The sequence below is a fragment of the Condylura cristata genome, unplaced genomic scaffold (genome assembly GCF_000260355.1).
Source record: "Condylura cristata isolate star-nosed mole 26May11 unplaced genomic scaffold, ConCri1.0 scaffold00021, whole genome shotgun sequence".
NCBI lineage: Eukaryota > Metazoa > Chordata > Mammalia > Eulipotyphla > Talpidae > Condylura > Condylura cristata.
In genome coordinates, this window is record NW_004567122.1 from 38,268,187 (window position 1) to 38,282,883 (window position 14,697).

Below are 14,697 nucleotides of genomic sequence, written 5' to 3' on the forward strand. Positions count from 1 at the left end.
ATAACTATCCCCCCAAGTCCCAGAACTGTGCCCCCCCTCACTGCATGGGGATATGTGTTCATGGGAGCTCGGGAATTGGAGCAGGTTTAGGTGTCTGTGAGTCTCGCCTGCAATGCTGTGAATTGTGCTGAGGGAAGATCAGGAAGCCGGTGAAGCCCCGGGTGGGGAGCAAGGTAAGGCGTGTATAGCGGGACTGCCCCAGCAGGAGCCTGTGCTTCTCCATAGGCCCAACCCCCTCCGGGAAGGAGACCTTGGTGGAGGAGACCTCAACAGAGTCCAGTGACGACGAGGTGGCGGAACCTTCCCAGGTGACTGCGGGGTTGCTGCTGCTGGCCTCGGGCTTGGCCTGAGCCAGGCTCCCACCCGCCCTCCGCAGCCAAGGTTACCCTCTGTGTATGGCGTGTGCTTATACCTTACTGTTTGTTTGGAGTAAGAATGCCCTCTGCAAGTGGGCCTATCTAAAGTATACATGAGTCACACATCACAAGAGGTGGACACCCGGGGCTGGTTGCCCGCTTTGGGCCTCTGTGCACCCCTGTTCCACGCTGAAGTTCTGGCCCCCTCTTGGGTCCCTGGAACAGTGCTCAGGGGCTGGGTAAGACCCAGCTCTTCACATGGCTTCTTCAGTCTCTCCTCTCAGGTCATGTGACCCCTGGACAGACTCCAGCCACTTCCCAGGCTTCAAAGTCCACTTCCAGGCCCAATGCCAACCCCTCGGTTTCCTCTACTCCAACTGCTAGAGATGGCCCTGATGGCAAGTGGGGAGTGGAGCCCCAACAAGCAGCAAACACTGTGTCCCCTAAAACAGGTAAGTCAGGGTCCATAGCAAGGGCATACCTGGAGAGGACACAGACGGACAGGACAGTGGTCCAGAAATACCAGGCTTCTTTTCCTCCCACAGGAATAGTCCTGTCAGTCTCTCCTGTCTGCCACCAAGGCCTCTCCAGAGCTGGCTGAGGACCCCTCACCAGGTGGCTCTGTCTGGCTTTTGGTCGGGTGACCGCTTTCCAGGAGGAAATACATCTTGGTTTGTGGAATAGGCTAGCTTCCCCCGCGGCTTTTCTTCCCACGTGTAGTCAGCACACAGTTACGAAAGTTGCTCAGATGTGGGGAATATTCTAAGCAAAACCTGCACATACAGGGTCACTTTGGCAGGTGGCAGACCTGCTTAGTCAGCTGCGACTTGCAAGCACTCCACACCCAGTGCACCCCTAGCCACCGGGACCCCTGCAGGCAAGGCAGGGCCAGGCCACTGCATTGAGCTGGGCATCCATTGATTGGGTGCCTGGCCTTCACTTGGATGGCGAAGCTGGGTACCGTGAGGGGACCTCACTGCTCTTAACACCTCATTTTATCAACAGACGTGAAAGAGCTAAGTCACAGAGCACTTTGGTGGTGGTCAGGCCTGCCCCCAGGCCGTCTGCCTCCTGGTTAAACAATGCCACTTTCTTCCTATCTGACCTTTTATTTCGTCGCTAGATTTCCAGCCCTTTCATTAACAGACTGGAGTCATTTTCCTCACCACTCAAACTTGAGTTTTAAGTGAGGGGCCAGATCTCTGTGGTGGAAGTGTGTGAGCAAAGAGGTGGGGGTTTGGGATAAGGACGCAAAGTGACTGCTGTACCTCACTTTCCTTTCTGTTCCTTGTCAATTCTGTCCTTGGATCCCCTGGGCTCTTAGATAGTGAGAGGTTTGTTCCCCTACTTTCCCAGATGTGTGACCACAAATCTTCTCCATAGGCAAGAGAGAGGTTAACACTACCCCTCAGAGGCCCCGGAAGTCGAAGAAGGGAGCAGGCAACCTCCAAGCCTCCACATTGACCCTGCAGAGCGATATCACCCAGCGCCTCCTGAGCGAGCCCTGGCCCCTGAATGAGGCCCAGGTGCAGGCCTCGGTGGTGAAGTTCCTGACAGAGCTGCTAGAGCAGGAAAAGAAGAAAGCCGAGGATACCACCAAAGAGAGTGGCAAGAAGGGCCGGGCAGGCCGCAAACGGAAACTTTCAGGAGACCAGATGGCGACCAAAGCCCCTGGGAGCAAGAAGAAAAAGCAGCTGGTGTCTAGAGAAGGTGGGGAGGGTCCTGCTCTCCCAGAAAAGACCCCAAGGACTCCGAAAGAGAAACCCAAGAAAGACAGAGCAAGTGGTGACATCAAGGAAAAGAAGGGAAAGGAGTCTCTTGGCTCCCAAGGGGCCAAAGAGAAGCCACAAGTGGAACTCGGAGTGGTGAAGGCGGAGGGTAGAGACGCAGGTGACTCAAAGAGCAAGAAGGAGAAGGAGAAGAAGAAATCTGACAAGAGTAAGTAGCCCGCTTCAGCCCAGAGCGTGAGTCCCAGGCCATGCTGGGGATTGTGGCCCATGGGGTGGGGTGACTCTCAGCCAGCAGAAGGGAGGGGAGGAGGGACAGTTTGTGCAGGGTCATGGAAGGGCAGGTGGCATACAGCCAGGACTGTGTCCTGGACCATGGCCAGACTTGCTAGGTGTCTTGAGCCCAGCCCCTCGCCACAGGTCCAGTCAGTAGTAGAAGCTGCCCTTCACAAGTTCTGTGCAGGGGGCTTGTCTAGCTCTCGCCCATACCCATACAGTGGGTGATACTTCTTTAAAAAAGAAGTCTCTTTTAAATAATACATGTAGAGGGGCCATCCCTGGTGGTGCAGCGGGTTAACACACAGCACTGAGAAGCTAAAGCCACTGCAGCATGAGTTCAATCCCCACCAGCCCCAGAGGTGACCATATGGCCCGGCAGACCTCCTCTGACCCGCCCACCGCTTCCCTCAGTAGTGTACTTCGTCAGTCGGCCTATTCTGCTCCCCACTCTGTCTCTGGTGAATCCTCTCACTGCCCCTGCACCTCTGGCCTGTACCCCAGCTCTGTGTGTATACATAAATCAATCTTTTTAAAATAATAATAATCATAATAACACATGTAGAAGTGGTGGTTTTTTGTTTTGTTTTTATTTATGCATACAGAACTGGGGTATAGGCCAGAGGTGCAGGGGCAGTGAAAGGATTCACCAGAGACAGAGTGAGGCGCAGTTGAACAGGCAGACGGACGAAGTACACTGCTGAGGGAGGAGCAGGTGGTCAGGAGAGGTCTGCCAGAGCGCCATGTGGTCACCTCTGGGGCAGGGATCAAACTCATGCTGAAGTGGCTTTAGCTTCTCAGTGCTATGCTTTAACCCGCTGTGCCACCAGGGAGGGCCTACATGTTTTTGTTTTGTTTTGTTTTGTTTTTAAAGATTTATTGATTTATTCAAACAGAACTGGGGTACAGGCCAGAGATGCGGAGGGTGGGAGAACCACCAGAGACAGAGTGGGGAGCAGAACAGGCAGATCGAGGAAGTACACTGCTGAGGGGAGCAGCGGGCGGGTCAGGAAAGGTCTGCCACACCATGTGGTCACCTCCGGGGCAGATGGGGATCGAACTCATGCGGAAGTGGCTTTAGCTTCTTAGTGCTGTGCTTTAACCCGCTGCACCACCAGGGAGCGCCGGGCCTACATGTTTTTAAAAAGTGAATTAAAGAAAGTAGTTCCAGGGTAGCTGGCCCATGAATGGGGCCGTCACCCACTGGCTCCCAGGGAGGTAGTACAGGCACCTGCAGGCCTCAGGGTACGGGGGCAACGGGGTCCCAACGTGGGGAGAAGTGAGCTCGACCCCTAGAGACATGCCCTGTGTCCCCTGACATCGACCCAACCCTTAAAAAGTTAACATCTGTGTTTATTAAGTTACCTTTGTTCCCACAGAAAAAAAGGATAAAGAAAAAAAGGAAAAGAAGAAGAAGGCAAAAAAGGCTTCAGCTAAAGACACTGATTCACTGTTGCAGAAAAAGAAGAAGAAGGTATAGTGAGTTTCTGAGGCCGAAAAAGGGGGCCCAGGCTCATTGGCCCATCCCATGCAAATCTGCGTGCAGCCAGGCAACCAGAGCCCTTCTGCCCAGCCTGTCCTGGGTCTAGCGGGGAGGGGGCGTGTGAGTTGTGGCCCGTGACAGGAGCAGGCCTGTGCTACCATGAGGAGGGTGACGTCAGTCACGGAAGCCAGGCAGTGGCCTGCCTGGCCAGTGAGGCAGAAGGATTAGTTGGTGTAAGCCAGAGAAGGAGACATCCCAGGAACCAGGCAAATGGAACTGTTCTTGGGATGCGCTGCCCTGACAGGAGCCTCACTGCAAACACCACGCCGCCCTGCAGGGCTCAGCCCCTGTGCACAGCCTACATGGCTGAGGGCGCGGCTGTGTTCAGAGATGGTAATGCTGTGGCTGCCACGTCCTGGAGCACTGTTCCTCTCTTGGGGGTCCCTATATTCCCCACCTTTGTCCTGGGAGGGGGGGTGTCACCTCTACATAAGAACCTCTCGCATCTCTCTTCGCAGAAGAAGATGGCAGAGCAGGCCGTCTGAGGGCACAAGCGTCAGGTAGGTATCCTGGTCAGGGTACCCCTGCAGACCGCCCCTCCCTGACTTGAGAGGATGGGAGGACAGCTCCCAGGACACTGCCAGGTCCTGGTAGCGGAGGCCCTGGGGAGGGGCGCTACAGTTGCTTCTGGTGCCTCAAGATCAGTGGGGCGAGACCCGGGACTAGTGTGGCAGTCAGACTCCAGAAGAGTCACAGCAGCGGCCGGCCCTGAGTGGCCCTGCAGTTGTGTCTCCTGGATGAGATGAGGCCTGAGCTGTCGGGTTCAGCTGGTCCCCTCGTGCTTGCGGCTTGTGTTTGTTTCCTTGTGGTGAGTACTTGGCGTCGACTCGCAGGAAGGAAGGTGGCTCGTTCCAGATGAGCTATTCCCGTGCACCTGCTGGGGCTGGGGCTGTGTGCCGGGGTGAGGTACGTCACCTCACTGAGCGAACCGTGAGTGGGGCTGACGCGGCCTGCCATGAGGGTTATGTAAAGCTCAGCACCAAAACCGTTGGCCGTTCCCCAGAACACAGTCCTCACTCAAGTGTCCGCTGCAGTCAGCGAGTGCCCTTCCCTGCAGCCACAACATCAGTTGTTGATTTGATTTGATTTGATTTAATTTGATTCGATTCTCCTTGGAGAAAAAGGTCAGGAAATCATATCTGTGTTTCCTTCCCCAGGGATTTCTTAGCCAAGTGGTGACCAGCCCCCTGCCTCTGCCCTCTGCCGACTACAAGTTGGAATTAAATTTCTAACCTTCCGTCCCTCCCCAGAAGATGGCCAGCGTAGACACACACGCAGAGAGCAGCAGCCCTCAGGGCTGGTCAGAGGAGGACGCCCGGCTCCCTGGCCCTGCTTGCTGACCCTCGCCTGACTTCTGTCCCAGCACAGGACACTTCGTATAGATGTGTACAGTATATATATTTTTTTAAGTGACCTAACCCGTGCCCTCCAGAACCGCCGTGCCCAGTGGCCTCGGACTTTCCACCTCTGCCCTGCAGCTCCATCCCTGCCCTGGTCTCCAGCTGATGCCAAGGCTCTGTCCTCCTTCTGTCAGTTTTTCCCATATTGTTTGTGGGGTTTTTTGTAAGAACTCAGAAAATAAAAGACTTGAAGGAAAAGTGCAAGTTTCCAGTGCATCTGAGGCATAGTTTTGCTGTTGACTTCTCCTTGGAAGGGAATCTGGTGGGCACTTGGAGGTGGACAGACCAGCACCTGGCATTTGCTCATGTGGCCATGCAGACGCGGGCTGTGTGAATGGAAGCGTGCGCTACGTGAGTGCCCTGGGGTTGAATTGGGGCAAGGGGGCTTCCTGGAGGAAGGTTATGGTGTCACACTCACGCAGGCTACGCAAATTCCCAGAGGCCTTCCCTAGCTAAAGCTAGGACTTGACCGGGGGCGGCCATCGCAAGGCGCAGGATGGACAAAGCTGAGGCAGGTTTAACAGGAACAGGAAAACCACTTTGGGCTGAGTTGCCCGTGTCCAGTAGAGGAAGGATTCGTGATAATGAAGACAAAAAGCGGAGGCACTGGAAAGGTATGTCTGGTGACAGTGAACACACCTCTGTTGGCCCAGATCAGGGAAGAGCATCTGGGGCCATGGAGACAGAGTTCTCTCCAAGGCCATGACCTTCTGCTGCAAGCAGCAGGATGCTGTGCAGGAAGAGCAAACTGGGCTGAGGCCTTGGGGGCCAATTTAGCATCCAGCTGTCCCTTAACCCTGGGCTGCATGCCCAGAGCATCCCTCCCCCAGTAAGCATGTTGGTCAGAACAGAGGGTTCCGATGGCTTCAGTGACCCACAGCAAATCTTCAAACTTAGAAATGGAGGAATTTCACTACACTTGATTTGGGGCTCTGCAAAAGTGTAAGAAAGCAGCCACTGGGGGCGCCTAGCATAGCTGTCCCTTAGGGCATGACCACAGCCCCCTCCCGCAGCCCCCAAACCGGGGCTGGCGCCATCTGTCCTTCCACTGGCTGTTCCTAATGTAGAAATGGAAATGGGGATGGCGGGGGAACGGTGCTGGAAGTCCCCGGGACGAGCTGGTGCTAGGGAACTGTGGGCCACAGCCTGTGTTTCTCTAGAAGTAAATAGTCCTGGAAAGTGAGTGAGCCTGGGGGGCCTCCCTAGGTCGTTCTCGCACGCACATTCCGGATCCAGAGTCTTCAGTCACCTTGTGGTAAAGAAACAGCCAGAAGTGTTCTACTTCCTACCTTTTATTCTCACACAAGCCAAAGTCCTCAGGGCCGGGGACAAGCTTGCTGGAGGGGACTAGGGTTTGGCAGAATAAGGAGCTGGAGAGAGGCTGGTGGTTTCATCCCCAGTTAAACTGGATGAAAAGCTGAGGACCTGGAGCTCGAAGCTGTGTGGGTGTAAGTACAAACGTGTACATGTTTCTCGTGTGCATGCCCGTGGCGTGTGTGTGCAGAGCGCTATCTGTGGTGTCATGTCAAGGCAGCAAAGAAGCTGTGGTCAAGCCCGGCTGGCTGGAAGCTGGTCCCTGCTGCGGTGATCACATGGGGCCTGCAGAGAGAAGCAGCAGTTAGGGTTGGAGTTCTCTGTTGTCCTTCCTTCCCGGCCTCCACCCTCCGCTGCCCCCTGCCCAGGTGCAAGCACTGACCATCGCAGAGTGTGACCTCACTTCCCTGCACCCCAGCCCTGGTCCTCATCTGTGAAAGAGGCTTCCCAGGGAGGCTGGAGAAAAGCCTGGCTCTTGTGTCCACCCATAGGGAATCAGCCCCAACACCCCATTATGCCTTGCTGGGGACATCAGTCCACATGGGGCCTTTACCTAGTTCCAGCTCCTGCTTGGTCACTCCCAGCCCGGACGACGGGTACTCCATCTCCAGCGGGTCTGCACGGGAGCACAAGTCCAGGTGTTATTTGTAGTCCAGAACCCTGCTCGCAGCAGCGAGGTGCTGGAGCCAAGACTCCCACCTAGCACAGCCTAGTCCTGGTACAGAAGCCCCAGGGGACAGTGCCTGCTGCAGTGCGTGAGCTGGTGATGAAATGAGGTGGGAGTCTGTGGACTCTGGGTGCCCACATGGATGACACGCGCATGGGGACGTGACAAAGATGCACCAGGAGGGACCTCTCGAGCCTGAGCCTGCCTGCTGCTCGCTCCCTGCACCACGCCACTGCTTACCACTGCAGTTGTGGTGCCCGCGGCTCCTGGTGTGGGGGACCTCCGTGCCGTTGGGGAAGATGCACCAGCAGTAGCCGGTGCTGCCATAGCACTGGAGCGGCATATAGTTGCCATTCTCGTCGCACTGGGGACGGAACCTGCCCGGGTGGACGGCCGGGATGCGGCTGACCTCTTCCTGGCACTGGGTCAGTGCTGCAGCAACAGGCACGGTGAAGACAGTGAGTGAGCACGCTCCAGGCCAGCCTCGGCGGGAGCAGGGAACCACGGCCACTCTGGCCTGCTGGTGCCTGCGCCCAACTGGCTAAACTCACTCTACAGGAGAAGCTGAGGTCTGGACGAGCAAGGCCCAGACTCCAAGAGGAAGTGAATGGCTGCGTGACCACTTCATCCCAGAACTTGATTTCTTCTGACGTTCGAATGTCTAAGAAACTTTGGAATGGCACCTATTTTTCTGAGTTCTAGAGAAAAGCAATGGAAGTCTGAGCTTCCATTACTGGGGGTATCAGTGTAGAAGTGGGGTGCTGTAAAGGGGATCCTGGGAGGTAGTGGAGAGCATATCTAAGATGCTGTCTATCAAGCTGTTGGAGAAAACTAAAGCTGGCAGCAGGGTGAGCTCTTGATTCTCTACTTCAAGACAAGCCCTGCGAGAAGAGACACCCCAAATCGCCTGTTACAGACTTTAGGCCTAAAAGTCCTGGCATACATTATCCATGAGATGGAAAAACCCCAAGGTCCCTGTGGCTGGCCCCCCATGGTGGCTGGTGACCCCAGAGCCCTCTGCAGGGTAGGACCCTGCACCTGCAGAGTGCAGGGCTGGGGAAGGTCACTATGACGATGCTGGCTATTGCTCCAGGCACGCTTGCTGTGTCATCCGCCAAAGGGAAGACGACCTCCTGGCAAGAGACCACTATACCCCATGAGACTTCAGACAGGAGGGAGTTTGGGGGTGTGGCGAGGGGGGGGGTTGAGGGGGGCGGATGCCAACCCAGAAGGAACAGGCAGGAGAGAGAATGAAAGAAAGGAAGAGTTTGGCGCTTGGATCAGGTGGTTGTCCACCTCCAGAAGGTACTGGGAGAGCTCCCCGAAGCCCTGAACCCTCAGGCTCCCAGTCCTTGTACCTTTGGTTGGAGCCTGAGTGGAAGTCTCTTCCAGCGAGTTCTTGCTCATTTCAAACAACAGCCACTGATGCATCCAGCTCTCAAAGACCTGATAGGAACAGGCAGAAAGCATCAGGCTCTAGCCCCGCCCCGGGGCTAGACAGGAGCACCTTGGAATCCAACTGTAGCCAGGTTCTCCAACTCCACTCCCAGTGTTTGGTTCCCTCGATTCCAAGCACCCTCTGTCGTCACTGCTTTGTCAGTGCTGGGAACCCACTCTAGCTTCCTAGCTAACTTCCCAGCCCGCCCTTCACCCCACCTCCTCCCAGCCCAGCACCAGACACCAGGAGGGAGGACACAATACAGGAAAAACAGCGAACCTTCCAATCCAGGCCCTGCAAGGTGCTCTTAAGGTGATTGAGGTTCTCTGGGAAGTTCCCCTTCATCTGCGGGTACACCTTCAGGGGGTCAGACTTCTGTGGGGAGCAGAACAGGAAGGTTTAAAAAGAACAACCTGGCAGGCCAGGTGAAATGTTTCCCTGGTCTCCCATCCTGAGGGGCGTGACCCAAGATGCACCAAGCTCAGGCCCCACACCTAAGCCAGGATGGACTTGGGGACAGAGATGGTCGGGGAGGCAATTCAGTTGTCCTGCAGCAGCACTCCAAGCCCAGGAGCCAGGAGACCAGGTTCCAAACCCAGCTCTGCTAGTCACTCCCAGGCTTCTTCCCTAGGTGCCTCATCTTTCAGGTTTCACCTCCACCAAGTCCTTTTCTTCATAAAGTCCCCTTCATTTCTCTCACCACCTGGTCACTTGCTTGTCCCACAGGCTGACCTGGGACTCCTATGGGATGGGAAGTTGATACTTCCCAGTGTGAGCCCAGAGCCTTGCACAATGCCGGTCACACAGTAGATACACAGTTTAAAAAAAAAAAAATGGGGAGGTAAACAAGGTCTTAAGCACATCATTTCCAGGGTTTGAGCTTTGGTTGCTCCATCTCAAGTGCTCAGAAAGGCAGGTGAGGTAAGACCATGGGCTAAACAGGCTGTTTCGGGCCACACTTGTGTTGCTTTTGCTAATCCAACAAGCCTGTGCCGACTCTGCTGTGACCAGGCGTGGGACGGCCCAGGAGCACAGCCTCACGGGCCGGGCCCTGTGTGAGTATGAAAGCCCTTCGGCAGGCCCCACTCACCATCAGCAGGTGCATCACGTGGTCCTGTGTGGTGTTGCCGTACTTGGTGGCATTCTGCATGGGCTGTGGAGAGAAGGAACAAGGTCACTAACACTGGCCCTCAGAGGACGAACCCTGGAGTGGACCCAGCAGCCAGGGGATGGGTGAGTTTGAAGCCTAAGGACTCAGAGGGCCCATTTCTGCCACCTCCTCACAGGAGAGCTCAGGTGAGTCACTTCACCTCCCTACTTCCATGTCCTTATTGGTCAAATCTCCATAAACTTCCTGCCCTGGGCTTTGTGGACGGTTTTTGTGAGCAGAAATGCCATTCATATATGATATCGAAGGCTCTGAGAATGGATAGAGATCCCCAAGAAATTCTTTTCCACCCCACCCCACCACCAGCCCTGGGAGCCCTCTTCCTGTGGTGGGCTCTGTCCTGCCCAGCTTGTGAGGTCTCTGCCCCAGGTGGTTTTCTCCAGGTCTGTCTTCCTTGCCTCCCCTCCCCCCACATCCCCCACATCCCCCACCTCCACTCAGCATGTCCCCTCCATCCTGCTAGATAACACTCACTGGGGCTGTCCTTACCCTCTGGAGCAGACCTTCCATGGGCAGTGCCTGCATCAGCATGGGAGTAGCCATCCGCATCTTGCCCACAGGCTTGGCAGCTGTGGGGGAGGGATACAGCATGAGTATGGCCCAGAGCCCAGGAAAGGATACTCAGATCCTGGGCCTGAGGAGGGGCTGCAATTACAGAGCAGAGGGAGGAGAGTGGACCCAGCTGGGTGAGTTGGGAGCTGGAGGGGTGGGGGGTCAGGACAGAGTGGGGTGGGGTGCTCACACTTGGGAAGCTTCATGCGCAGGTTCTCCAGCTGCAGGGTCTGCGAAGTGGCTGTCAGCCTGTCCAGCTGGCCCTGCTGGTGGTACAGGAAGTAGGCCGTGGTGGCCTGGCCGGCCAAGAGCAGAGCCACCAGCACAGAGAAGCTTGTGTACAGGGCTCCACGGCTACACTTGCTGCAGGGGAGAGGGGAGAGAGGTCAGAGGAGGGTTCACAGAGGTGGCTCCTCTGAGGGCATATGGGAGTGGTGAATGTGACTCCCCATTTCCAGCAAACCTCGCCAAGTTACCCCTAACAAACACATTTGTGTGCAAACAGTAAATGCCTGTCAACACCCCATTCGAAGACATGGTCCTGGCTCCTTACTGCCGCCCCTAAATTTCTTAGTAGGATTCTGTGTGAGGAGGTTGGGGTGTACGCTTGGTCCTCTTAGACCTCATCACCAGTGCAATGAGAGGCTCAGGGGAAGGCCTCACTAGGGCTCTCTTTGCCATGGAATTTCCTGAAGATGAGGGCTGCCTTAGGGAGAAAGGGGTTCTTCATCTCCTGCCATCCTCAACCCTCTAACTTGTAGTCTGTTCTCCGACATCTCCTTCAGCCATGCAATCAGATTTGACGAGAAAAGGAAGTAAGACCAGGACCACGGAGACTGCAACCCACTTGAAAAAAGAGAAGTGAGGTCTAGGAGTGGGGTTAGGGGCCCTGGCCAACGTGAAGCTGGAACAAGGCCAGGCACCACCCCTTCTGGGGGTCACATCCTCTCCCCAGACTCTGAGTCTATAAGCAAATCCCTGCCTCAGCGAGAGTGGAGCTCCAATGAGAATAAGCCATGTCTGTGACGTCATGAGTTCCTAGGCAAATAGATCTCCTGGCGTTTCCAAAACCTAGTCTCTCTTCCTAATCATTTTCCAGGGCATCCCAGTAGACCCCTCCCTGAAGTGAGATAGGAGAGAACATGTCAGGAGTTCAGTATCCTGGGGCAGGATCCTTATAGCTCTCACACTGTCACCTGTCCACATGCTCCCCAAACCTCCCCCAAGCCGTCAGCTGCAAGAGCTCCCCTCTGATTTGTGGCACATGACAGAGCAGCCACAGCTCATTCTCACGGGTTCTCTGCATACCAGACCCTACTGACAGGCTAATATTCTGAGAGAAAGTTAAACCCTGTGTGTGGAAAAGTCAGACAGGAAAGGGGAAGTAACCCCACTTTTGGCCTGTGTGGGGAACAGAGGTAGGCTAGCCTGTAAAGGTGGTGCACTGTCTAGTGCCAGTCTTGTGGCAAGACCTGAGCCTGGTCTTGTCTGGTTCAAGCTTCAATCTGCTACCTCCAACCACATCCTCATGCCCTGTCTAGTGCCAGTTCTGCTTCTTGGCACTGGAACTATGGGGAGAACCTCCCTTTGCTGAACCTCAGTTTCTTATAAGGACAGAGTCTAGATTCACCGTGAAGATGACTGTACAGCCTGGAATCCTAGCCCTCCTTGACGGGGGCCAATCATGTCTCCTAGCTGCCTCTCCTGGTCACTGTGTAAGACCTTACCCTTGAAGGCTAGCTATGTTGCCTAAATCAGGAGGACACAGCACTGGGCGGCCCACCATCCAGGAACTCCTCCATGTGCTTAGTACTCCACGGGTCACACTGTTGTTCTCAGGGAAGTTAATAATTAGCTTTAACATCTGGTTTCCTTCCTCTTTGTGCATCATGAATGCCTGTCCATTGGCTCTGGATGAGAGCCAACTCATCACGCTCTTCATTTCCTCCTATTGCCTCCTTTTTGAGTTTAAAAAAAAAAAAAACAACCACACACAGTGGCTCAAAGTCAGGAGCCAACCAGAACAAGGGAAATCTTGACACATGTGTTGCCAGGCAGAAGTCTTCAAGAAAGGGTCCAAAACAGACTCCAGTCTGGGGTGGCTTGAGCACAGGTGGGAGCAATTTTTGAGCAGGAACTGAATGAAAGGAAAGCTGACAGGGATGTGCTGAAGAGCATGTTCTCAGGCACCAGGCACTGGGTCTGCTGCTCCTGGTGGCCTGAGCTCAGAGGCTCCCACCTCCCCTCCCTTCAAACTGTGCCTCTAGAAAGGCCAGGTAGTAGAATAAGCTCCAACTTGATCAAATTCACTCGCTATGATAATTAGGACCATCTCATACCTATGTGAGTCTCCTGTGAAAAGGAAGTAACAAAAGGGTGACCTGTGAGACACATAGGGTACCAGGAGAGCTAGGATTGAGTGCAGCAGTCCGCTGTGTCCAGAAAATAACTAGCCACCGTCACTATTAACGGTGACTAAGGGCTAGGACAGGTACATAGAAAATGGGAACGACTATGTGACTGTCCTGTCACCAAGAGAGAAGAAACAGTGATTCACCCAAGTCACAGGAGACAAGTAGCAGCATCAAGCCAGAATCCAGGCCTCACAAGAGTGGCCCTTCCAGTCGTGGGGTTCACAGCCACTGCGCCATAGCTGTTACACCTGGTTATCTGTGCCCCAGACACACAGCTCTACCTCACATCTCTAAGTGTCTCTCCCAAGCCCCCTTCTGCCTGCCAACAGCTGACATCACAACTTGCAACTTGCAAATTACTTGTTGCAGACTGGGGACAACAGAAACATTTGGGTAGCTGCATTCTACCTCCCCGCCCTGTCTTCAGGGGAACACATGGGTGAAGCCATCTTGAAGCTGTGTGAAGGGACCCAGAACCTCTGTATAGGACTGAGCACTTGCTCCAAGAGAAGGGGGAACAAACAGGATCTCCCCCTCATCTGCCCTCAGCCCCTTGTAGGAATCCAGGAATCCAGGCAGAGAACCTTGCACACTTTCCTGACCCCCTTCAACCTCTCTCAATGCGCACTATAACATCAGAGAGCTCCAGCACTCTCCAGACACAGTCCCCTTGATACCAACCCATAACCCCACCCCGGCAATGAGGAGGAAGCTCCTCTGTGGTGGGCTGCTTCTCTCTGAGGAATTCTGTTTCTCTGTCTAAGATCCATACCATGTTCCCAATAGGGTCTGAGGTGTCTGATCTGGGTTCATGACCCAGCTTCAGAGAGGTCTGGGAAGCCCCAGTGAATCAAGGAGCACCTGGAACACTCTCCAGATTTTCAGAAGTACATGATGCAAAGAGAGTGTGAACCCCAACCCTGGAGGGGCTCCTCATTTTACAGGAGAGACAAGTAAAGCCCAGAATGGGCCAGAGACTTGCTCAAATCATCAGCCATATTAGAACGAGAGCCGGACCTGTCCCCTTTCTCTGGGCTAGTGCGCCTCACTGGCCCATCTGTGTGGTCAGCACTGGCACCTGCCTGCTGCTCATACGTACCTCTCGTGGACTCCAGGGCGCTGGCCCAGCATGGGCAGCTGCTCATGGTTGGAGATGAGGTCACGCTGGTCCTCCATGGTCCACCCTCTGGTCTTGCCCACAACTCCTGCTTCTGTGGCTGCTCCCTGTGTATCTGAGATCCTGAACTGGAGGCTCACCTCTTGAAGTTGGGGCTGAGGAAGAATCTGATTGGTCCACAGGAGGCCGCTCCACCCCCCAGTAGAAGTGGAAGTGAAAGCCACAAAGCTGGAAATACCCCAACTTGGGCAAAGCTGTCTTTAGTAGGGGAAGCCCCCCCAGGCAGGTAGAGAGCCCTGCACACTCCTATTGGCTGCCCAGGGCCTTCATCACTTGTTCCCAGGCAGAACTATGGATTCCTAAGGCTCGTTAGATGTTTTGGAGAAACAGGCCAGTGAGTTCACTCTCCAGCCAGGAAATCACTTTGAAGTAGAAAAGACCTTTGTCCTGCTCACTCAGGGATAAGTGGGTGTCAAAGGGGCTGCTCACCTAGATGAGCTTAGCCAAGTCCCACTCCTCTCTGGTATGTTAGGTCATCTCAAAATCAACGAGGAAAGTTGGTGTTCGTTCTGTTCCCTTCTCAGGCGAGAATTTCTGAAGCCCACCTTCCGCAGCTGGTAGTAATAGCTGCCACCATTGTGCCAAGTGGTGTGCTCGTCACTTTACAGGCTTTGTTTCATTTCATCTTTCCAGCAGTGCTTTGAGGGCTGTTTTTTTTTTTTTTT

The 14,697-nt window shown here is 54.7% G+C and overlaps 2 protein-coding genes across 8 annotated transcripts in view; one reads left to right on the top strand and one right to left on the bottom strand.

The window, feature by feature from the left end:
• The window catches only part of TCOF1 (Treacher Collins-Franceschetti syndrome 1), a 34,128-nt gene extending 28,639 nt beyond the window's left edge, over positions 1–5,489 (top strand). For all 6 annotated transcript variants that reach the window (XM_012728027.1, XM_012728029.1, XM_012728028.1 and 3 more), the window contains 6 exons: positions 226–308; positions 628–808; positions 1,740–2,294; positions 3,739–3,833; positions 4,361–4,402; positions 5,060–5,489. In XM_012728027.1, coding sequence (XP_012583481.1) covers positions 226–308; positions 628–808; positions 1,740–2,294; positions 3,739–3,833; positions 4,361–4,387 — 941 coding nt within the window. In that variant the 3' untranslated portion in view covers positions 4,388–4,402; positions 5,060–5,489. The remainder of the gene's footprint in view (positions 1–225; positions 309–627; positions 809–1,739; positions 2,295–3,738; positions 3,834–4,360; positions 4,403–5,059) is intronic.
• A 1,087-nt stretch (positions 5,490–6,576) lies between these two features.
• CD74 (CD74 molecule, major histocompatibility complex, class II invariant chain) lies at positions 6,577–14,101 on the bottom strand. 2 transcript variants are annotated; one of them, XM_012727700.1, is made up of 9 exons: positions 13,955–14,101; positions 10,632–10,804; positions 10,379–10,458; positions 9,812–9,874; positions 9,001–9,096; positions 8,642–8,729; positions 7,524–7,715; positions 7,170–7,232; positions 6,577–6,901 (listed from the first exon to the last, which is right to left on the bottom strand). In XM_012727700.1, exons 1-9 carry the CDS (start codon positions 14,029–14,031, stop codon positions 6,891–6,893), a joined length of 843 nt encoding a protein of 280 aa, XP_012583154.1. In that variant the 5' UTR covers positions 14,032–14,101; the 3' UTR covers positions 6,577–6,890. The 2 variants fall into 2 exon arrangements, with proteins under 2 accessions (XP_012583154.1, XP_012583155.1); XM_012727701.1 differs by lacking the exon at positions 7,524–7,715 and having other exon boundaries at positions 13,955–14,100.
• Positions 14,102–14,697: the final 596 nt, after the last annotated feature.

Excerpts from the sequence above, each read along its gene's own strand:
- CD74 (XM_012727700.1), bottom strand. The coding sequence starts at position 14,031 with ATGGAGGACCAGCGTGACCTCATCTCCAACCATGAGCAGCTGCCCATG. Across the intron at positions 9,097-9,811 it reads ACGTGATGCACCTGCTGATG|AAGTCTGACCCCCTGAAGGT; the intron begins GTGAGTGGGGCC and ends TGCTCCCCACAG. Across the intron at positions 8,730-9,000 it reads TGCAGGGCCTGGATTGGAAG|GTCTTTGAGAGCTGGATGCA; the intron begins GTTCGCTGTTTT and ends TGTTCCTATCAG.